Here is a 24,324-nt window from a genome sequence, read left to right as displayed (position 1 = left end):
TATGAGATGGTACTGGGTGAGGAGGCCCGACAATGTTTAGTTCGTATTATTGAGCCTAGCTATTATAAAAAAAACTAAATTTAAAATTATTATGACAGCTTTTGAGATTTGGAGAAAAATTAAAAAGAGAATTGGCCTAAAATAAATCTAAACTTTTATACCCCGTTAAATAATTGCTCCTTGTTACCAGATATTTTCAGAGATTCTATTATGGCTGGATGGTATCGGGCGGGTATATGTCAATTGGGAGATTTATCTGATGGATATCAGATGGCTTCTTTTCTTTCTTTACAACAAAAATATAGTGTAGCTCGTACAGAATTTTTTAAATATCTACAACTACGCAGCTTTCTTGAAAGAAAAAGCACAAAAAATCAGATTACGCTTAAAAAGGTTAAAGTCATTGAAGCAATTCGTAAAAGACTGAGAATTGGCCCTATCTATCAATTAATGATTGAAAATTATGAAGATGATTTATTGGTTTGGGAGGATAAATGGCAAAATAAATTCGGGGTGGATAAAATAGACATGAATAGAATATTAGAAATATCCACTAAAATTTTATTTAGTGGATCGTTAAAAAGCCAACATTTTATGTCTATTTTCGATCTATATTACACACCTGCAAAATTAGCGAAGTGGGAATCTAACAGAGGGAATAAATGCAATCATTGTGGTGCATTCGCCGCAGATACTGTTCATATGTTTTTTCAGTGTCTCAAACTAAGTCAATTTATTAAAGATATAGAATATTTTCTGTATACCTATTTAGGTATTCAGTTACAATTAACTCCAGAATTAAGTATTCTGGGTCTACAAACAAGTGGGGACAGTACCAGGACGGAAATAGAAGATGGGTTTATATTCATTTGTATGTCAATTTTCCGACTTTGTATCACAACACAATGGCTTGACATAGAAGCACCTGTTTTCAGCAATTGGCAATCTAGATTATTGACCGTATATCATTTGGAAATGGCAGTATATAAAATAAAAGGCAAGAGAAGAAGGTTAATGGGTCAGAAATTATGGTTTCCACTTTCTAAGTGGTTATGAATTTGTTACTTATGTTGCTCTTTCTTTTTAGTACTAATGGAGATTGTGTTTTATTAAGAGAGTCATAATTTGAATCTGAAGCAATATGTTTGATTGTGTTTGTTACATATTTGCTTTTTTTTTTTGGCTGTATGCTGACATAAAATCGATAAAGAAATATAAAAAAAAAAAGAAAACAAAGTCCCTGACCTGGTCAGTCCGGTCGCTCCTCCTGCCGCGTGGCCCACCCCGTGTGTGGCCGTTCTCCTCCCGCTGCCGCCGCCGCCGCTGCCAAGAGTAGTTTTGTGCCCCTGTTAGGTCTGGCCCCCTGCCCCTGACTTTCCCTCTGTGCCTGCTTTCGTTTTTCTCATTGCATTCTGTATTGTTTCATTGCCGTTTTTCTCGTCCCTCCTCGTGTTGGTTTTTGTTGCCCCTTGTCGCTCCAGTTCTCCCCTGCACCTCGGTGCCACTGCCCCACCCCGCTCCCTGCCGCTGCTCCCCCGCGGCCCCACACCCACTCCCTCTAGCATCACCGCATCGTTCCCCCCCACTCGCCACCCCGCTCCCGCCTCCCAGCTGCTCCTCCCTCCCACAAGAGTACTTTAGGCGAGGCTCACAGGCATGGAGCTGTGACCTGACCTGACCTGGTCAGTCCGGTCGCTCCTCCTGCCGCGTGGCCCACCCCGTGTGTGGCCGTTCTCCTCCCGCTGCCGCCGCCGCTGCCATGAGTAGTTTTGTGCCCCTGTTAGGTCTGGCCCCCTGCCCCTGACTTTCCCTCTGTGCCTGCTTCGTTTTTCTCATTGCATTCTGTATTGTTTCATTGCCGTTTTTCTCGTCCCTCCTCGTGTTGGTTTTTGTTGCCCCTTGTCGCTCCAGTTCTCCCCTGCACCTCGGTGCCGCTGCCCCACCCCGCTCCCTGCCGCTGCTCCCCCGCGGCCCCACCCTCGCTCCCTCTAGCATCACCGCATCGTTCCCCCCCACTCGCCACCCCGCTCCCGCCTCCCAGCTGCTCCTCCCTCCCACAAGAGTACTTTAGGCGAGGCTCACGGGCATGGAGCTGTGACCTGACCTGACCTGACCTGGTCAGTTTGGTCGCTCATCCTGCCGCGTGGCCCACCCCGTGTGTGGCCGTTCTCCTCCCGCTGCCGCCGCCGCTGCCAAGAGTAGTTTTGTGCCCCTGTTAGGTCTGGCCCCCTGCCCCTGACTTTCCCTCTGTGCCTGCTTCGTTTTTCTCATTGCATTCTGTATTGTTTTATTGCCGTTTTTCTCGTCCCATCTCGTGTTGGTTTTTGTTGCCCCTTGTCGCTCCAGTTCTCCCCTGCACCTCGGTGCCGCTGCCCCACCCCGCTCCCTGCCGCTGCTCCCCCACGGCCCCACCCCCGCTCCCTCTTGCATCACTGCATCGTTCCCCCCCACTTGCCACCCCGCTCCCGCCTCCCAGCTGCTCCTCCCTCGCCCCGCCCCCCCCACTCTCCATTTATGGCAGAGTGCATGCGTACGCGCAGCGTTGACGCGCAGCGAGCGAGCCGATTGTGCGCCGAAGGCACGCCAAAGGTAAGCCCGTCTGCACCCATCCGCACCTGGACCGCGCCCAGCGCCAGAACCCCTGGCCCCCGTAGAGGCCAGCCCGCCCGCCGGACTTACGACACCCCCACCCTCAACGCACTCAACACCGGCCGAATCCCCGGCTGCCACCGAGCCACCCCAGGACGCACCCACGGACCCTTCACCTGCCAATCCTGCAAGTTCTCCTGCATCCGGACCTGTACCGCACCCGCCAAGCCGACCCCTAGCAGCAACCACCTGAAGTGCATCCTGCTCAACACCCGCTCCGTCCACAGACACGCCGTGGAGCTCTGGAACCTCCTCGACTCCACATCTCCAGACGTCGCCTTCCTCACGGAAACATGGATGAACGCCTCCTCAGCGCCCGACATCGCCATCGCCATCCCGGACGGATACAAGATCACCCGGAAGGACCGCGTCAACCAGACAGGAGGAGGCATCGCCATCGTCCACAAGAACACCATCCGCATCACGACCAACTCCGACGACACCCTCACAGCCGCCGAACACCTGCACTTCCAGATACACACCGACCCCAAGACCACCCTCAGAGGCACCCTCATCTACAGACCCCCGGGACCGTGCACACAATTCAGCAAAGACATCGCCGACTTCATCAGCCCGCACGCCCTCCCCTCCGCTGACTACATCCTCCTAGGGGACCTCAACTTCCACCTAGAGAACAACAACGACAGCAACACCACCACCCTGCTGGACAACCTCGCCAGCCTCGGACTCAAGCAACTGGTGACCACCCCCACCCACTATGCCGGCCACACGCTTGACCCCGTCTTCTCCTCCAGCAAGGACATCTCCTTAAGCCACGCCACCGGACTCCACTGGACAGACCACAGCTGCGTCCACTTCAGCTTCAGAAGGACCACGCTCCACCACCACCCGCAACAGGTTCCCCGCAGAAGCTGGAACAAGATCACCACCGACCAGCTAGCCACATCCCTGAGCCAGAACCCTCCTGCCAGCTCAGCGAACCCCAACCAAGCCGCCAACAACCTCACAAGATGGATCACCAACTGCGCAGATGACCTCACTCCACTGAAGACCCCCCCCCGTCAGACCCGGCAACAAGAAAGCAGCCTGGTTCACCAACGAACTCAAGAGCTCCAAGAAGAACTGCCGTGCCTTCGAGAAAGCCTGGCACAGAGACCCGACAACAGACAACATGACCACCCTCAAGCACGCCACCCGAAAACACCACCAGCTGATCCACACCACCAAGAAACCGCATTTAAGGAACGACTAGACAACAATGCCCACAACACCAAGGAACTCTTCAACATTGTCAAAGAGCTCTCGAACCCTAGCGCCGGAAACAACGACATCACCCCATCACAAGACCTCTGCAACTCGCTCGCCTCGTTCTTCCACAACAAGATCGCAGATATACACAACAGTTTCAGCACACAGCCGACGCACCCCACGACCGCACCTACGCTCCCCACCACCACCCTCCGTGCCTGGACCCCGATCAACACCGAAGACACCATCCGCATGATGAACTCCATCCACTCCGGATCACCAACCGACCCCTGCCCGCACCACGTCTTCAACAAGGCCGACTCCATCATTGCACCCCATCTCCGGAACATCATCAACGCCTCCTTCGACACCGCCACCTTCCCAGAGAGCTGGAAGCACGCCGAACTCAGCGCCCTACTGAAGAAACCCACAGCGGACCCCACCGAACTCAAAAACTACCGCCCCATCTCGCTTCTTCCTTTTCCTACCAAAGTCATCGAGAAGACCGTCAACAGACAGCTGGCCGCCTTCCTCGAGACGAATGGATCCCTCGACCACTCGCAGTCCGGTTTCAGAGCCAACCACAGCACCGAGACCGCCCTCATCGCAGCCACCGACGACATCCGAGTCCTGCTCGACAATGGGGAAACAGCGGCCCTCATCCTCCTGGACCTCTCCGCAGCGTTCGACACGGTCTGCCACCGCACCCTAGTGCAGCACCTCAGCAACGTCGGAATCCAAGAGAAGGCTCTGGAGTGGATCATCTCCTTCCTCGCCGGAAGAACACAGAGAGTCCGCCTCCCCCCATTCAGATCAGAGACCACCGAAGTCATCTGCGGCGTACCACAAGGATCATCGCTCAGCCCCACGCTGTTCAACATCTACATGAGTCCCCTCGCGGACATCGCACGCCAACACAACCTCAACATCATCTCCTACGCCGACGACACCCAGCTGATCCTCTCCCTCACCAACGACCCCGCCACCGCCAGAACCAACCTACTCGAAGGGATGAAAGACGTAGCCGAGTGGATGAAGAACAGCCGCCTGAAACTGAACTCAGATAAGACGGAAGTCCTCATCCTAGGATCATCACCCTCCGCCTGGGACGACTCCTGGTGGCCACCTGCCCTGGGCAGCGCACCCAAACCGACGGACCACGCACGCAACCTGGGCTTCATCCTGGACTCCTCCCTCTCGATGACCAGACAAGTCAACGCCGTTTCCTCGTCATGCTTCAACATCCTACGTATGCTACGGAAGATCTTCCGGTGGATCCCCACCGAAACCAGGAAGATGGTTACCCAGGCGCTCGTCACCAGCCGACTGGAGTACGGCAACGCCCTCTACGCCGGAACCACAGCCAAACTTCAGAAAAGGCTCCAGCGCATTCAGAATGCCTCAGCACGACTCATCCTGGACATCCCCCGACACAGCCACATCTCCGGACACCTGAGAGATCTGCACTGGCTCCCAGTCAGCAAGAGAATCACGTTCCGACTCCTCACCCACACACACAAAGCTCTCCACAACCAAGGCCCCAGATACCTCAACGACCGCCTTACCTTCTACACTCCCACACGCCAGCTGCGATCGACCAGCCACGCCCTCGCCACCGTTTCCCGCATCCGAAGAGCCACAACGGGAGGAAGATCCTTCTCCTACCTGGCTGCCAAGACGTGGAACTCCCTCCCCATCCACCTCTGCTTGACCCAACACCACCTCTCCTTCAGGAAGCAACTCAAGACCTGGCTGTTCGAGCAGTAGCGGACCCCCCCAAGCGCCTTGAGGCCCTCCGGGTGAGTAGCGCGCTATACAAATGCTTGATTGATTGATTGATTGATTGATTGATTGAATCTTAAACAAAATCTCAATGCATTTCGGGTTGAAAACCCCTTCTTCAGGGGTAGAATATCATCAAGGAAAGTTGACTTTGTAGAAATCCACCAAAAGGAACTACAACAAAAGGTCAAAAGTCAATGTCAAATGTAGAATGGTACATTCATGATATTAGGATTTGCACTCACTGCGTGATGTGAACCTGAATAAAACCCAACAGTGTTCATGGCCCTACGACATGCGTAATGAGAGTGGTAGATGTAGGCGATCTCAAAACATGCAAGTTACTGTATGAAAACATATATCCCTTATGTGGGTCTAATAACAGCAAAGCGGAGAGCATTAGTATTCAAAACTGAGAGAAATGGAGAGTTAAAGGAGTGCACAACGAATGCTTCTAACAAATGAAATACGACATTGCGGTGACGAAGCAAACAGTGAAAGAAGGAGGAACAATGAAGAGTGCAATTCAAGAAGTGAATTTGAAGATGAAAACAGTAAAAAGAAGGAGCTCCGCGATTCAGTAGACATGCATTAGTGGAAGTCAGACAAGCGAACCGCTTACCCGACTGCAACTACAATATTAGCAAGCCGCAGTATGCATCTGGAAAAGTAATGTGGAAAAATATTTAGATGAGGGGACATGAAGTTAGAGGTGTGCCCAATACAATAGTGAACCCGAGCGTCCCATGTATCACAGATCAGGCTTACCCAAACGCGTAAAATAGTCATCACGATTAAGAAGAAGGCTGAAAACAACAAACATAGTCAGCGATCCATGTTTCGTGTGAAGTGACTTGTTCAAAAAGTGGTGAGAGTTCAATAGCTGCTCACCTCTGAGGTATTGTTATGGTGTCCGTAGAGTTGCCTCTGACTATGTCTGCGGTAGCGTGTGTATGTGTAACGCGTATTTGAGCGAGTGTAGGGCTCTAACTAGCAACCGGCACCATCAAGGTCAATGCGTACGCGCGTGTGATGTGCATCCAATAGGAATGGGCGCGAGTTTGATGCAAAGCGTGTAAAAAAAGAAGAAAGAATTCCATGCATAAAAAACTTTATTGCGCTCGTTTCACGAGTAAATGTAAACAGCCAAGTGTGTTAACTAAACCAGAAGATATAGTGTGTTAGATAGAACAAAACATGAAACGGTGATAAATGCTGGGTAAATGAATGTATGCAAAGAAGAAAGTTTCCTACTGTTTCCAAAATTATGGTATGTGAATTGTATCAACCATAAAACTATGGTGTATGCTGGGAGAATGTGTATATGCGCTTAGAAGGGAAACACTCTGTTTGTCAGCCAGAACAGCATCCCACTATTTAAAAATATGCTAAGGTCGTAAAGAGAGCTGCAAATAAACAATGTTGGTCCAAGCGCAGGAGGAGTGTAAATCCTGTACAAGTGAGAAAATGAAATAACGGTATGCAGCAACATAAACGAACCTTACATGTAATGTTATAAGAAACATGCTAATTCATAATGATCATTGAGGCCACCAGGGATAGTTGTCCCTAAATACTTTATCCAAAAAGTCTCTTTCCGAGCTAGAGCTGTATGTAAATCTACGCCAGATGTAACATCTACTTTTTCCAAAATAGTGAACCTTAGTTGAGGTATGGTATGTGCGGAATGAACCCAATGTGCGGCTAAGCATGATTTCAGATTTGTGTTACGTAATGTGCTTTTATGTTCAACTATACGTGTTTTGATTTTTCTAGACGTCCTGCTAGAAGCACTAGAAGCATTCGTAGTGCACTCCGTTAACGCTCCATTTCTCTCAGTTTTGAATACTAATACTCGCCGCTTTGCTGTTATTAGACCCACATAAGGGATGTATGTTTTCATACAGTAACTTGCATGTTTTGAGATCGCCTACATCTACCACTCTCATTACGCACGTCATAGGGCCATGAACACTGTTGGGTGTTATTCAGGTTCACATCACGCAGTGAGTGCAAATCCTAATATAATGAATTCTACATTTGACATTGACTTTTGACCTTTTGTTGTAATTCCTTTTGGTGGATTTCTACAAAGTCAACTTCCCCTGATGATATTCATCCCCTGAAGAAGAGTTTTTCAACCCGAAATGCATTGGGATTTTGTTTAAGATTGGGACTTTGTTTTCATTGAATTTGATATTGCAAGACGGGATTTTGTTCACCCTGTCAACTCTGTACTTCATGATATTATTATGGATTGTACAAGGTTTGAACCAAGTGACTGGCTTTCAAGTTGAATACAAGTCGTTTTTTCTTTCACAACAGTATTGTGGTTGATTTACTTTCAATAACTTTTTGTGGACTCTTGTTTGAGACCTTCGGGTCCCCTGTTGTGCATCACGCAGGCTTGGATTTTTCCAAACCTCCAGTTTATTTGCATTATAGTCAAGGGGTCAGGGCTCATACTCCCTTAACGTGATAGCACACAAAAATCACACAACTATTGCATATAGTATTTATCATTGTTGACACACTCAAATTAGGTGTGCAGGCCCATCCTTCTCTATCTTTCATGATAACACCATGTATCATTTAAGGTCCAAAGATAAAACATTAACTCTCACCGCGTTGTAACTAGAGGGCAGACCTGCAAATCAGCCTCCACACTACATACTTGTTCAAGAGGGACCCACTAGAATGTCATCAGTGAATGCACAGTGAGTTACGTATTCAGAGCTACCACCAAATGCGCCCCGCATGGATCCTTTTCTTATGCATCCCCAAAGATACCCAATCTCACATTAACCGATGCAGTGAAAGTATCCAATAGACTGGACATTGACAAAATATCAGCTGATGAATACTGTCTTTCACATCATCTCACTGGTACACAACTCACAATATCCAGGCTCAGTCTGCCAAACAACTCAGAATCACTGTTTACAATCAAGTTGACACATAATGTAAGATCACTGTCTAGCTTTAGAATGGCCCTTTGTCAGACCCTTTTTGGGGTGCCAAGGGGAAAGCATGAGCTATTGGGCCTCAGCAGTGGAAACTTCGATTATTTCTCTGATATTCCAGGTTTGTCCAGCTATGGCTCTGCAACTCGGCCAAGAATAATTCCCTCTGCACGTGACTGTCAGTGGTAGGTATGGCAGGATGTCCTAGGGAGGTAGATTGGGGTGCTTCAAGCTCAGAACTAAAAAACAAGTGAATAATGGATTATCTAACCTAATTCTTATCTTCATTAAAAAGAAAGAACTTTAATACACACAGAAAACTCAATACTGCAGACTACTGGTCATAGATATGGACCCTTCGTTGGCTCAAGGCAATTGTACTTGGGGCTGGTAATGCCTCCTGCCCGCCTCCACTCATTCTCTCCCCTCACCTGGGTTCAAGTTATGTCTTGACTAGATATCAGACACAGGTACAGTGTTACCTACTCTATTGAGTTTGTGCACTCAGCTACTTTATTAATTTTAATTCTTCTTCTCTCACTATTGTGGAGTTTCTTGTCCCCCTCAACCTCAGCAGGGACCTACGGTGAATATCTGGCAGTCTCTTTCTCTTCTGCGAGGAGACGTGCTGCTTTTGAATACTCCTGCACGGCACTCAAGGCAAATTTGAGGTGGAGGCTCTGGCATCTTTTCAGATCTTTGCCTGGTCGCAAGACAGCTTCTGGGCTTTGGGTGAATTGGGGTTGGTCATCTATGGGGTCAAGGGTCATGGCACCACCTTGAGGCACTCTTCTTCTGGCAACATGACCCTACCATGGCTTACGCTGCTGGGTTAGCATCTCAGCCTGCTCACGTGAAGGCCAAAGTCACAGTAGCGCAGACCACTCAGGCCCAGCTTCACAATGTTACCGTGGCAGAATCAGCCCAGACACACCTTTCCGATGTGGCACGGTGCCGGCTGGTTGCAGGGAGAGACTATGCTCCGCTACATGGAGCTTAATGATTGCTCCCCTTCCTCCTCCTCAGTGGATATGTTATAATTATCATGTTCTTCTTCTATTAGGCGTCCCCCTTTTCAGGTTACATTTGTTAATTGTTTACATATACATTGCAGTGCATGTTTGTTTATTTGTACCTGTTCCTTGTAATGTGATAATCAATTCTGCTCTAATATGTTCACACTAATTAACCTGAGCTGCATTCTGTTCGAAAATAATTGTTAAGTTTTGAATATAGTTACATGAAAACTGAAAAATTCATTCTCGTTTATTATTATTGTTGAAAGATCACCAGGCCACTTTCTGTTAATTGTTTATTGTTAAAGATTCAACAGTGGCCTTATAATGTTATATAAGTTAGGAACAAAGCGTCAAAAGCTAGAGAGGAACTTCATGACAGGAGACTGAGATGAGCTAGGCTATCCAGGATCACTTCACATATTTTTACTGAAGGCTAATGGTAGGCGCTTTTAGTCTTCACTTACTGGGGGCTTGTCAGCCTTTCTTCCAGCAGAGGCGAGAATAGCAGACTCACTTATATTGAACAGTAACTTCGTTATTCAAAACAGATATGAGAGTGTGAACCGTCCTTAATACTCGAATTAGGCTTTTATTTGGGTGGATGCTGAGTTTAGCTTAGTAAGCAAAACAAATGAAGGTGAGATTGATCTCATGCTAAACAGCCAATATGTTGGAATATTATTTGCTGTTCATATTACTTGCAGCTACTATTCTGTTTGTCTTTATTATAGTTATAATTCAAATTTTGTGTATTTGATAGGATTGTAATTATAGAATAAATATTTAAAATTAATCCATTGTCTCCTAGTGCTCTTGAGTGTGTCTCGCTGTCATAAAATAAGGTTTGGGTTCCACTAATCATCCCTGTGATGTTTCATAGAATTGACCATTACCTGAAATGCATCTGACTAAAGTACTGCTTATTGGGCTGCGAGATGGTTGCAGCCCAACTAGCTGTCTGTCTTGGCACATTGAAAAGTCCTAAGTGCCAGGGGTCTAGAAAGCCTAATTTCCAGGCCATGCTGTAGAAAATCTAGAAAATGTATCAGAAGGACCCTAAAGCTCGGGAGTCAGCTGCTTTTGGCTCATCCTGGACAATCACAATGATATAGGATTGTCATGCCTCTTCAATCTCTCAGCAGGCAGGTTGGCCTCCAGGCACTTCAGGACGGGGGACAACTTCTCCCTTCCAAATCAGATTCTGTGTGATGTCCCCTCACGTTTGGGAAACTGGATAAGAGGCTGACAATAGCTTTGGTTACACAGTAGTCCTCTGAGTATGCTGTAGAAGCACTCCCTATATTGGTCAAAGAGAACTTGGAAATGCAACAATAGGTAGGTCAGTGGCAACCACCTTTGTACAGTGAAGGCAGAAAGAGAATGTGGATTCTCTGTATGCACTTTCTGACTGGTTAGCAATGGTACTTCTTTTAAGTGTCTTTACCAGGCTGTTCTCCAGAAACAGACTTTCTATAAAGTGAGGCTCCACGCAGCAGGGAAGTCTCCAGCCTATAGTACCTACAGCAGAAGCGCAAAGAGATGTGAACTTTGTGCACCTGCTATCAACAACCCCACTGAACATGGATCGAGAAAGAGAGAAAGGTATGGCTTTACCTAAAGGATCCTTCATACTGAACAAAAGAAGCTGCAGTTCCACCATTCACCTCCACCTTTTACCAAATGGCAGTGCTCGGGAAGACTAATCAGCTCCTCTCAGCAAAATGACTAATTCATTTTCATAAAGGCACTCTGCCTCCTCTTTCCCCACTTCAGAGCTTGGTCTCCTCCCTGCAGTCTCAGAAATATTCATGATACATTATCACTGTCTGGTATAAGAACCTAAACTACATCTTGTGGACATGACGATGACAGGGAACCCCCTGGCCTCAATTAATCTGGTTCACTCAGACACACAAAACATGTACGTCCCTGCACACACATATAGTAGACATTGGGGATGTTATCTCTGGGATCCGGGTTAGCACTCCAGTGACATAGATAAAAAGGTATGGTCACAACTACTGATTCACAAAACACGGTACAGTGCCACCACCGGTTTACATGCTAAACCATTGACAGGGACAGTGATCCACTGTCAGTCAAATAAAAGAACACTTGGTGCATCCATCTGGGTCACAGAACAGTTACAGGACCTTACTCATGTGAAGGGACAGGCATAGACCTTCTCAGACACAATACTTTAGTGTGAGGCCTGGACCAAAATCAAAATGCGGAATGTCAGGTACTTACAGTTAAGTACTCAGGGCAGGGGAACATTACTGTCCAAAACACTAACTTGACTACTACGGTTCAGCCTCACACAAATCACAATAATTGCCCAACATCATAAAACCTCACAGTTCATATTCTTTGCCCATCTTTACACTGACACACAGGTACACAGCTCACACTACATCTTAGTGGCACACAAACCATGAGCATTGTCGAAAACCTACACTTACAAAGAATGCTTGATCACTTTCCAGCCTCACACTGACACATAGTCAATGTTGACAGTATAACCTCATACAGGCAGAACTCATGATCACTGCCTAGGATCACACTGGCACACATGATCAAGTCCCTACCTCATACTCTGCCTAATACTCAGACGATGATCATGACCAGACCAGCTCACACACATCAGTAACTATACTCACACAATCACCTACATTCAATGCCCTCTCACACACTAACACACAAGCCAAGGCACTGTGCACACCACCTCAGTCTGACAGACCAGTTGTGATGACTGTCCAGTAACAATCTCTCTCCATATTTACAGTAACTCACAGTTCATGATTGCTATCTAGCACTGAACAATATCTGAGATCTAAAGTTAAGATAAGGACTGGAGTAAGACACAGGCCAAAAGTAACATGCAATAATCCAAAGCATTCATCGGAAACACCTCCCTTCTTTTGCTTAAATGGCCCTCTTCCTCTAGTACTACTGTTAGATCAGACATTCTGGCCCTCATCACGATGTCAGGCGGAATCACTTCCCCCTACATCGCATCGGTCATGGGACTGACCAACACCCTGTCGGCGGACACGACCACCTAATTAGGATGCGACCGAATACTGTTTAGTCGCATTCCTACATTTTAATATGGGAGCATGCATTCTGGCCGTAAACCGGCCGTAATGCAAGCTCCCATAGTAAAATGGGAAGTGTGGTTCATCCCTGCACCCACAAGGTGCAGAGAACAACTGGGGGGCCTCCAACCGTAGGCCGTGCACCCAAGAGGGGCCTGCAGGGGGCGCCCAAATATGCTTTCTGACATGGTTTCCATGTCGGGGAAACCGGCATGGAAACCATGCCGGAAACCCTCATCGTAATCTCAAGGGCGGAAAGGCCCGCCCTTGATATTACTTGCGGCATTCCAACTGGTGGATGGGCTCTCTGAGCCCGTTCAAAGCCAGCCAGAATGACCAGTTGGATTCCTTTCCCACCGCCTCCATCAAAATGAGGAGGTCGGAAAGGAATGCGACTGGCACATCACAATGCGGTTCAGAAGGCTCCGACCGACAGTTGGAGCCTTCTGAACTGCATTGTAACCAGCCCCTACGTTTATTAGGTCCATCTGTCCAAGTTCACTTTGTGAGTTAAAAAAAAGTGTTGCAGTCACCACAAGAAGACCTAGATAAAGCTAGTTTCAAATTCTATGGTGATTGTAAGAAAATCCAGTGCCTTATTATGTTGATGGTGAGAAAGTGTTGGTACTCATAAAAATATATATATCTTGAAGAACCTTGTAAGTTGCAACTCAATGTTGTGGGTCCATTCTCTATTGAACTGATTGTGAATCCCATTGCTGAAAAGAGGACACTGCCCCAGTCCATGAAAATTCATTCAGTATCCCATGTTTCTTTGCTGAAATCATGTGCTTCAAAGACAAAACTTGCTCCCAATCCTGCACTGAGTCAGGTGAATGCCGAAAAAGTTTGTAAGGTGCATAATATTTTAGCTTCGAAAATTGTCAGAAAGCAATTGCAATATTTGGTCATTTGGAAGGGCTTTGATCCTAAGGAATTGTATACCTCAGGCTTCCTAAGTTAAATGTATATCATCAAGATTAGGAGTATTAACACATCTTTAATTATATGTGGCGCACCAAGACTAAATCAGGAATTAGCCAATCAGTCTCAAAAGTTGTTTCCATATGAAGTAAGAAGAAGTTATCTGGCCAATGGAGAGGGAGCTGAGATCAGCATTTCATTGGTCACTTGTATCTTCGTGTATTTCAGTTTCATACTAAATCACAGTGAGTAGGTTACACAGAGATGTTCTAAAGGTAAGTAGTTTCACTGCTGAAGTTCAATGCATGATGTGTATGGCAGAGTATTAAAAATGTCCCTATGTGAATTGTGCAACATTCCGTCCATCATCTTGTGTATTTTGCTGTTCGCCCTATGTGGGAAGGGTATGCCCATACATGGGTCCCGTGCTCACTACCCCACTGGAGTCAAGCTATCCTGGCTGAAGAGGGGTGAAACCCCGAAACCGGTCCTAGGATGCTTGATTCCGGTCCAGGGAAGACATGGCTTGGCAGTTCGGGCTGGACTGTTCCCATGAGGCATAGGGTCAAGAGTGATTTGCATATGGCCATGTCTGAACTGGGGTGGTGTGGGGAGCAAAATAACAATGGATTAAACCCAGATCTGTGACTGGCGGGTGAATGTTTTGCCAATGTGCAACATTCCGTCCATCATCTTGTGTGTTTTCCTATGTGAATTGAGACATCGGTTCCATTCTGAAGGCATCTGTGCCCAGCAGAGCAATAAGAAAGAAACTAAATTCCAGTGTCTCAGTTTTCTCTCTCATCCCATTCTCTTTACCCTGCTTTCAGTATTTATTTTTCATATCATATTGAGTGTAGTCAGTAGTGGTTTTAAGAAGGTGCAAAAGAGCACACCCCTCCAATTGCATCTGAAGTAAAAGGGCAGTGTTGCTGGCACAGTACCTCAACCTTTTTATGAATAGTTTTTTATATCTTAATTGTGTATGTTGTTTTCTTTTTTGCCAGTTATTATTGAGTTCCTCTATAATGGGATAGCGTTATAGGACCTGACAAAAAGAAGTTGGTTGCATTAGGGATGTGTTATATGTGATGAATTTTACCCACAAAAGATATTGCAAGTTATTGAGAACTATAAAGTCATGAACATGTAGGTATCTTGCCAAGAACTGATTTTCTACATTATTGGTAGTATCATCATTCTTATTTATTAACTCTCCTCATATATGCCTATGTACAAACACCAGATCTCTACCATCTAACCTATATCTAACTTCTTGCTTGTTTCTCCACTTAATCTCTTGTGAAAAGACCTATTTTTCCATACAATGTGCCATATGAATATACCCATAGGCAATGAACACAAAATATGCTTTTCTTCTTTGTTTCAACGTCTGAGATCTACCTGTCTGTTGCTGGAAAAAAACACAGCATGGAAGAAGACACGTTTTGCTCTATTCTTCAACCATTTTGCACACCAAAGTTCTATCTAGGTGTGCAGAAAACATCATTTGCATGCCAAAATCCAATTCCTGGCTCACTAAATCCGAAACTGGGAAAAAGATATCAGTGCATATGGGATTTACACCCAGTTAATACACCATTTTGATAGAATGTCCCAGCAGTACTAGGCCAGGTTTGTCGCAGTACCCGAACGGCTATACCTACAAAAGATAGTTAATACCAGCAAACATATATGTTTGTGGATATTTAAAAACTAATTTTCAGTTATCTTTCCACCTTGGAAACAGTTTTCCACTGTGTTAATGGGTAGAAAACACACCTAAAAGTGGAATCAGTGTGATGGAAAGGATTCCTCAAGGGGATAAATATTTTCATCATAGAGTAGAAAGAAGAACTATGTTTTACGTTTCAGTTACAAAGTTGTCCTTTATTTGGATGTGCGTAACGGGCATGTGAACCCACTTTGTGTGCCCCTGGCGCACTTTAGTATTACAGAAGGTGTCACAGACGCTTGTGCTGCCCCTTCTGTAATTTAGATTGCGCACATGTAGCACCAGCCCTATCTCAATAGGGTATTACCTCATTTGCATGGGGGCATGGCCACATGTGAATGAGGGAATCTCTTTACCTCTGCACCTGCGCCATGCGATGGACGCAGATACAAAGGAGCTGTCAGGAGGTGCACAGAAAGTGCAACACAATAAGGTGGCGCACTGTCAATGTGGCCCCTGATGGCATCCCTATGGAGGGGGAAAAGGACGGCCTATAGACCCCCCAGACATTACCTTGCTAGTAGGTATAGTCACTCACTGCACCAACCTGCAAAGGGATCTCTAATCCCTCTTTAAAGTTCAGGCAGTTTGCCGCCTGCACAGTGAAACACAGAGCAGCTTTGAAGCTGCCGCTCTGTATTTCACTTGAATGCGCTGCCCCTGGGCGGCACAAGTTTGCGGCTGACCTAGTAATTAATACTATCAAGCTTGATGTGCAAAAGATAGCTGTCGACAAACAGCCATTAGGACTATTTACAGGGGCTGTGTGGCCACGAAGTAAGGAACACTCCCCTCGGGGTGTGTTACTGGTATGAATCAAGTTAGCAACCACCCGGTTAAACTCGAAGTACCAGTGAGGTGAAGACTGGTCCCCGAAGCCCTTATGAAATTGTCCGAATTTATTGGCAATGAAACATGTTGGCCTTTCCTGAATGAAATAGTCTGAAGCATACCGTTCATTTCAATTTGAGTGTGCTCACGGGTTCCAATAAAGTACATATATGTGCAAGTGAGCCACAACCTATTTTAGCTTGGAGAAGCAAAGTGTGCCCTTTTCTCACCACGGGGCCCAGTGGGTATAGAATGCCACAAGCACTTGGGCGCGCATTCTTTCACACATTTCTGTTCCTTTCCATCACCTCTTGAGCATTGTTTTGACACTGAATTTCTTTTCCGTTTTCACAGTCATGAAAGTCACCAATGATGAAAAATGTGAGCAAACTGGTGAGTACCAACCAGCAGCTCCCTTGGTGATTCTTACGTGAGGTACTTTCTGACATTTCACACATTTTTTTGTCTTGATTATTTCAACAAAGACTGCTCACTCCTTGGTAGTCTGACAAACAGTGAGATTTGTACACCCAGATCCGAATGTGATTAGCATTCTTGAGAAGTTAGCATTTGAGCAGGAATATTATTAAATTGCTCTCTGATTCATCGGAATGTGACGGGTGTCTAAAGGCAATCAGGCCTTTTATATATTGTGACTTAATTGAATGGAGGGCGACCTGATTGTCTATCCCTCTTTTGCTCCTTATTGTGTATGGCCAAAGAAAATCACCCATTTTGAGAAGAAAGTGCTGAATGTTGGGAATACATCAATGGGATTTCTTTCACCAGAAAGATTGAATTTTAAAGAAACTTTCTCCAAAGCATGGGTACTCACAAACATATTCTCGAGGGGCAGAATTACAATCTGGTTTGTGAGCCTGCGGGTGGGGAAGGTTTGGGTAGGGGAGGGGCTACTAGAGTAAAAGAAAATCATCTTTTCAAAACATTACTAGACAATGCTATATTTCAAAAGCAGATGTAACTACAAAGCTACAAGGAGGAGCTTTTCAAACAGCTGAATGACCTTTCATAGGTATGCATACTTCAAAAAACACATTCTATTGCCATTTTAATAATTAATTTTTATTATCAGGCAATAGCAATCTTAAGAGGCAATGCATGGTAATCCTCACTAAAAAGATATTCAGCACAGGGCCAATGCAGCACAGGTTTACTGATTCTGAAAAATAAGTTAAAGACAGATATACTAGAATCTTATTTTACACTTCATCTCCTATTAGTGTCTTATAATCGGGTACTGTGTCTGAAACGGCAAGCCTCGAGAGCTGATCCAGATGTAAGTCTGTAGGTTTATTTCTAAGTTTACTCTTCAACACTCGCATTGTGGAAAACTAGCTTTCACAAGCATATGCTGACCCAAACATACAAATTACTTTCTAGGGCCACTGTAAAAAAAGAGGAGATTTATCAGAAGACAAAGTTTCCAGAGTTCTTCTAGTGCCCACCTCAAAAGAGATGCTTTAAGAGCTGAATTATGCTGCATGTCAACCAGCTCTATTTCTGCTTGTGGCCTTTTAATGGCAATTAGGTCATCATCAATATTTTGTGCACTCACCCTCCAGGGTTTTCCAACCACCCTGAACAGAGTGGGGAGAGCTCTGAATTGAGAAAATTGTCTTTTGAACTCCCCAGATTTGTCCCCAAGACATGCACCAAGGTTTAGCATTGACAGCATTTTTGGGGCATTTGGAAACCTTTGCTTCACAGCCAACAGTTTTGGAAAGTGGGTGAAGTCTGCATCCTCCAGCTGTTCTTTGAATAGCACACGCTTACTTTCAAATGAGTAAGTATCATTGATTGTGGAGAACACAAGCTGTTGTTTGCCTTGCAGTGTCAAATTGTGAGCATTGAAGCGTGCGAATAGATCTGAATGAAAAAGGAGCATTATCAGTCATTTTGCAGCCTTTAGTTCTGGGAATAATTAACTGCTACTGTTTACAAAGGGCTCAATTTGAGGAAGCAAAGCGATGAACCGCTCCAAAACTTTCCATTTGCTTAGTCATCGCACTTCAGTGTGCATTAAGAGGAATGTATATTCAGCTTCGGAATCCTGCAGCATTGCTTTAACATGTCTATGGTCAAGGGCTTTGGCACAAATAAAATTAACAATGTTCACTGCAAGTTCTAGGACTTTATTAAATTCTCCTTCCTTTAATTTTGCACACAGAACTTCTTGATGAATAATGCAGTGGCAGTCTATGATAGTCTGTCCGGTGAGCTTCTTTTTAAACAGAGATACAAGCCTATCATGGCAGGAGGCTTATTTGTTGTGATGCTGACAATATTTTTGAGTGGTATGTGATGTGTTTCAAAGACGTTATAGATGCTGCCCAGTATATCTTCTCCTCTTGTGTGCCCTTGCAGTGGTAGAAGGCACAGGAGCCCTTCTTTTGGATGAATTTATTGGTCCAAAGACCTCACCCAAACAATTAACTGGGCCACATCACCTATATCTGTTGACTCATCCATGGCAATGCTGAAGATAGGTAACCCTCTAACTACTTGGACGTTTTGACGCATTGCCTCTATTCTGCATGCACAAGTGGAATCTGATAGCTGTAATTCGCTGATTTCCTTTAAAATGCTGGCTTTATTACTATAGTTTTTGAAATAAAATTTGGATGCCGAAAGGAAATATTTCAAATATATATATCCGGGGTATACCCAACTCACCCTCCTATACCTGGGTATGGGACATTAACATGTACAAACAAGCATTGATATGGAGGAATTAATATATGACTTTTATTTATGAGTAATCACCCTCTCTATAGTTTTTAATCTATATTATCACATGAATTACAACATACATATACAATGGCACCGATCTCTGATCAAAGAATAAGACCACAAAAAGACCTGTGAAAAAGATATATACAGAACTATACATTCAATTTAGCGTTTCCAATACCCCAAAATACATTGATACTAGTGTTCACCCATTTATTCTGGGTGATACCCTCAGAGGTAGTCTAAATTAACACTTTAGGCAAAAAGACTAATATTCTTATAGCTCTAGAGTGTCAGTAACAAAATTATTTAAACGACTCAATCAACTTGATAGAGACACGAAATACATGTTTACGCGGACGCGTTTCAGCCTTTGGAATTTTTCTTGGCCTCCTCAGGACAAGGGCAATGGAATAGTAATGGACTCTTAAACGGGTTGTGTCTCTCACAGACCCAAATTCGTGACGTCTGTAATAGCACCTCAAACACATAATGGGACCACCTCACACAAATGAGCACCAATGATGGTCTATGTCACGGATTCTTGAGGGGCAGATCACAGTCACTGTTTCCTCGTCAATCCTCCGTCACGGCCCAAAATACTTTCACAGTTGCATAACAATCATCACCATGTGCAGATCAGAGTCACTGTTCCCTTATCAAACCTCCGTGGCGGCCCTAAATACTTTTCCCAGTTGTATAACAGTCGTTGGCGTGTGCCAGAGGAAATATTTATTCACCAGCTCAACCTCCCTGAATGGTTTCTTATGTTTGGCCGATAAGTAGCATATTTTGAATGATGCTTCTGTAACAGACTCAAATTCCTTCATCTGACAAAGGAAGAGCCTCTGATGGGAAACAAGAGGTTGCTTTAATGATGCCACTTTTGCAGAATGCGGTTTTGAGTTCAATGGGAAGTTCTATTCTGAGTGTCAGATTTTTCAGTGTCACTACAGGTCAGATTTTTAAATGACATTTACTTTCTCTTTGTAAAGCAAACAGGTGGCCTTCTCTTTTGGACATTCAACAAAAAAGTATTCTTCTTCCCATGCTGCCTGGAATGCTCTGTGTTCACTCTGTATGGATCTGGGGTGTTTGTATTGTTTGGTAACTGGACTCAAGGCCATTCCAGAGCTCTCCAGCTGGTGTATTACTGTACATTAGGTAACAAGGACCAGGAATCAAACTTTCAACCTCACGACCAATGAACCGATACCGTCTTATGACCGATGGACCGACAAGGCTTACAACTGATGGACCGACAGTGCCTCACGACAGTTGGACCGTCACCATCTCGCAACCAATGGACTGGGGTAATCTCATGACCAATGGACCGACACTGTCTCATGACAAAGGGACTGATACCTTGGCTCACGACAAATGGAGCGGTGCCATGGCTCATTACAAAAGGACCAGCACCTCGGCTCGCGCCTAAAGGACTGACAACGAGTCTTGGCTATAGACCTTTTTGAGCAACACCAAAGCAATGTTATTTATTTAAACACACAAAGTGGTGTATAAAAACAGAGGCACTCACATGTGAGTAAATATTTAATTTTTAACACACAAATTAGCCTTGGTCCATTCTCAGAGACCAGAGAAGCACATTAGAAAAAGTAATTTTGGAATATGCTTGCAATTTGCCAGGTATCCTAGTTTGATGGGTAAAAGGTATCCCACCAGAGCATATCTAATTTTGTCTACCTGCCCCAGAAGTGACAGCATCAAACACAATGCCGAATTATAAGGCAGCAAAGAAAAGTGAAGATGATGCCAATGAATGGTAAGTGATTGGCAGGCTAAAACCCCCTTTTTTAATAGATTTTTTTAAGATGCAGTAGGTTGCCAAGCAAAAGCACATGTGCGCTGCCTGCAATTTCGACCTAAAAAAAAAGAAAGGTTACAAAACGGAAATCCACTCTGTAAGAAAATAACGCAAAGAAACCAAACTAATACAGGACTGCAACATATTTTATGGGGGATACATAAGGATTAGAGACAAGCATTTTCTCTTTTTTTTTTTTAATGTAACGGAAATAGGATTGCCACATTCCACAGTTACAGTTAACAATACTGGATATTTGTCACCTCTAGAAGTGATTTATATAACTCTCTTGCCATTGCAATATTTAAGCAGTTCTATTCCTCATCCACCCACTTTCACATAGAAACACATTTATATTTGGCACACCTGAACATTGCTCTCTATGCGCTCTGAAGAGGCAGTCCAAGGATTGGATGACCATTTATTCTGAACCCATTTTTGACCCACTAATGGGTACTGTGAGAAGTCTGCTTTGCCGTAGGCTTGAACTGCACAGTTCTCATCTGTGCCCTTTCATAAACACCTGCAAACAACCTGAGCGCACACAGTTATGGAGGGAGCTCTTTTCACAGTAAATCAAACAAAAGGAATATATTGCATGAAAATAACGACAGAAACACAACACCCTACCAAATAAAACAACACAGGGAATTCAAACGTGAAGAAAATGTGAAAAAAGAGCAACAATATGGTGGTCCCAGGCTGGGTGGCCAATGTCCTTGTTTTATTGACAGCAGCTGGTGATGAGGCGGGGGGGGTGGTCAGGGTACTGGTAGTGCTCCACAAGGACACCCCCTCCCAGGGTGACACCACTAGTTTTCAGGCTCTGCAGAGGCTCAAACAGTGTCATTAAGTCACCCTTATTATTTTCAGCAAACCTTTTTATTGGCAGTGTCAGACTGGGACAAAAAATAGACCGGGCACCAAAATAAAAGTGGTCCCCACTTGTAAACTACAGGTAAAATAAAGAGGCACATGTTTGCAAATTACAAGCCAGAGCTGCACTTACACTGAAGAAACACTATAACAGCATATATAAATAAACCATGCACTTGCCTTTGGTAAAGAACTCTTTGATAGATGTGTATTTGCAATGATAGGTGACTAATGTTCACTCATAACTCACATGCAGTTACAGGTGAGCCAGCATGCACCTGTAAACAGACATGCAAAAACAAGAGGAATACTGCTGTGTCCTGTGAACAGAGACAAGGAGACTAGTTTTAACCTGTAACAAGAGACATGCAGGGACATGGAGGGCATGAGGGACAGGGTCAAACTGGGACATAAAATAGGCCCTGGTACCAAAATAGAATTGGCCCTCTTAAGTAAATTAGATACCTAAAAATGTGGCCCATGTCAGCAAATTTGGACCCAGCAGACTGTAAAACAGGCCCAAAAACTGTCAATAAACAGACCAACCACTGGCCTCAAAGGCAACCTGCAGGCACATTTTACAGGGCAGTCAGACAACTTGACGAGGAGGGCAGCTGGCTGGCTGGGAGCAGGCTGGTAAAGAAGGAAAACAAGCTGGTCGGCGAGGAGGGGAACTGGCTGGCCAGATTCACGGGAGGCCCCCTGCTGCGTGTGTAGTCCTTTGGGAGGGCAGAGAGAGCAGGCTGCAAGCGGTGTGGACACTGCAAGCGGTGTGGACAGACTAGGCTGCATCCAGTGACGCCCTCAGCAGAGGTAGCAGGAAGCTTGCTGAAAGGATCCTTAAATGTCGGCTGTGAATGTGCAACAGCTTGACTTTTAAAGGGCCTTTGCTTCCCACCAGTGCTTAGTGATTGATGTCCCTGAGACTTCCAGTAAACACAAAAGAGGGTCACTGAAGCATACAGAGTGAAGTTGCTATCGCACATGCTACAGTAGAAATCCTTTGTGTTTACTAAAAACCTCAGGGGAGCCCGTTAGGAAGCAACTGTCCTGGACTTGCCCAAGCAAGAACGGGCCATGAAAAGGTCCGTGGACCACCAAGAAAGGTCTGGTGGGATGCTGGTGGCCTGCGGGCTGTACTCTGAGTACCACGGCACTAAAAGATCCTGTTCCATATATAGCACTTCCCCTAGAAACAGGAGGTCTTCCCATTACCACCCAGCTCTAAATTAGCCTCTGTGGATCTTTCTAAAAATATTAGTTACATTGCCATTCTCATGAGCCATTAATTGTGGGACAGCAACACAGTGAAAAAATAGTAAAAATGTTTTTTTTTATTTCACATTTTGAATTTCTGACATCTCACCTATTACCTTGGAACAAGTATTTAGTTATGGCCTGCAGATTTCAAAGGGTAAATTGAGATATAACTGCCCACTCTGCATAACCTCATTCTGGAACTCATTAGCCCTTTTCCTGTCTGAACTGCTTATTTCCATTATTAAAGGGGCCTTCCAGTGAATTATATCACAATATATCTCAAAACCCAAGCTGGCCTCATCAAATAAAGAAATAAAACAACTTTCTAAGGTGCCTGTTGTTGGTGATTGTTAGCATGCAGGACAGGGAAAAGAGAACTGCCTTTTTCTCTTGGTCCCTTTAATAAGAAACATGGTCTACAAGGCAGCTCTAACTGGAAACACAGAGTAATGGCTAGATTACGTGCCCTTCCATAAGAATAAGGTGCACAGCTGTACCCAGACCCAACGGGTTCTGACTTGGAGTATAAAAGGGAGTATAAACACGTGACTCGTGTCCTTTAGGTTGAATGGCATTTCTCCTACTTTTCAGACTTGACCAGAGGGCAGTAGATATTGTGCCTTTTTTTCCTTCCCACAGACCTTTATTGACAAACCATATATTAACATGTCAGCTCAGGGTGGGAAATTAGCAAAGAGCTTGTTAGGGTTTGCTCTTTCAAGGCCTATGAGAGGATTCTGTAGACCTAAGTGCAGTGTTGGTCCATTAGAGCAGTATCCATTCCTGAAACTCAAGATAATCATAATTTCCATCAAACATAATATTTAAGCTTATGTATTTCATATGAAAAGTCTGGCATAAGATTGTCCTTCATCGACTAATGTTGCACAGACCTGTGGTAGCACATCTCAGACAAATCCTAACAGGCTTTTCATAAGAAAGATTCAATACACAGCTAATAGCATCTATCAAGGACTGTCATTGACTCATTCCTTGCCCACCAAAGCCCTAATTATACCAGTGATGTCAATAAAGCCCTCTGCTTAGTTTACCTGGCCAATACCAAGGCTGTGACAACACAGAAATTGCATCAGAAGACCTAAGGAAGTAGAATTTTCAACTTTACTTTTATGCCAATCTACCATTTTCCATTCTGATGGGTAGTTGAGTGGCCTCGTCTGAAATCAGGGACTTATCTACATTTTACTGTTTTGAAATAATTATTTAATGATATTTAACGCAGATAAGAAGGGTAACATAGAATGTGAAACTGTAAATTAAATAAAACATCTTACCTGGCTCTGATTTGCACCTGTAGCTCAGAACAGTAAAGTTGCCATCCAGTTTGAGCAGTTTGACATCGCAGTCGCCTTCAACTGTCTGTAGGTAAAACAGAAACCTG

General features: G+C 44.9%; 1 protein-coding gene across 1 annotated transcript in view; it reads right to left on the bottom strand.

Moving 5' to 3' along the window:
* AHSG (alpha 2-HS glycoprotein) overlaps positions 1-24,324 on the bottom strand; it is a 77,460-nt gene that overhangs the window by 33,607 nt on the left and 19,529 nt on the right. Inside the window, exon 3 of the mRNA XM_085635315.1 lies at positions 24,218-24,302. Coding sequence (XP_085491441.1) covers positions 24,218-24,302 — 85 coding nt within the window. The remainder of the gene's footprint in view (positions 1-24,217; positions 24,303-24,324) is intronic.

The sequence above is a fragment of the Triturus cristatus genome, chromosome 11 (genome assembly GCF_964204655.1).
Source record: "Triturus cristatus chromosome 11, aTriCri1.1, whole genome shotgun sequence".
Lineage (NCBI taxonomy): Eukaryota > Metazoa > Chordata > Amphibia > Caudata > Salamandridae > Triturus > Triturus cristatus.
Note: the sequence above shows the minus strand (reverse complement) of the source record. Positions and strands in the feature narration are given on the sequence as shown.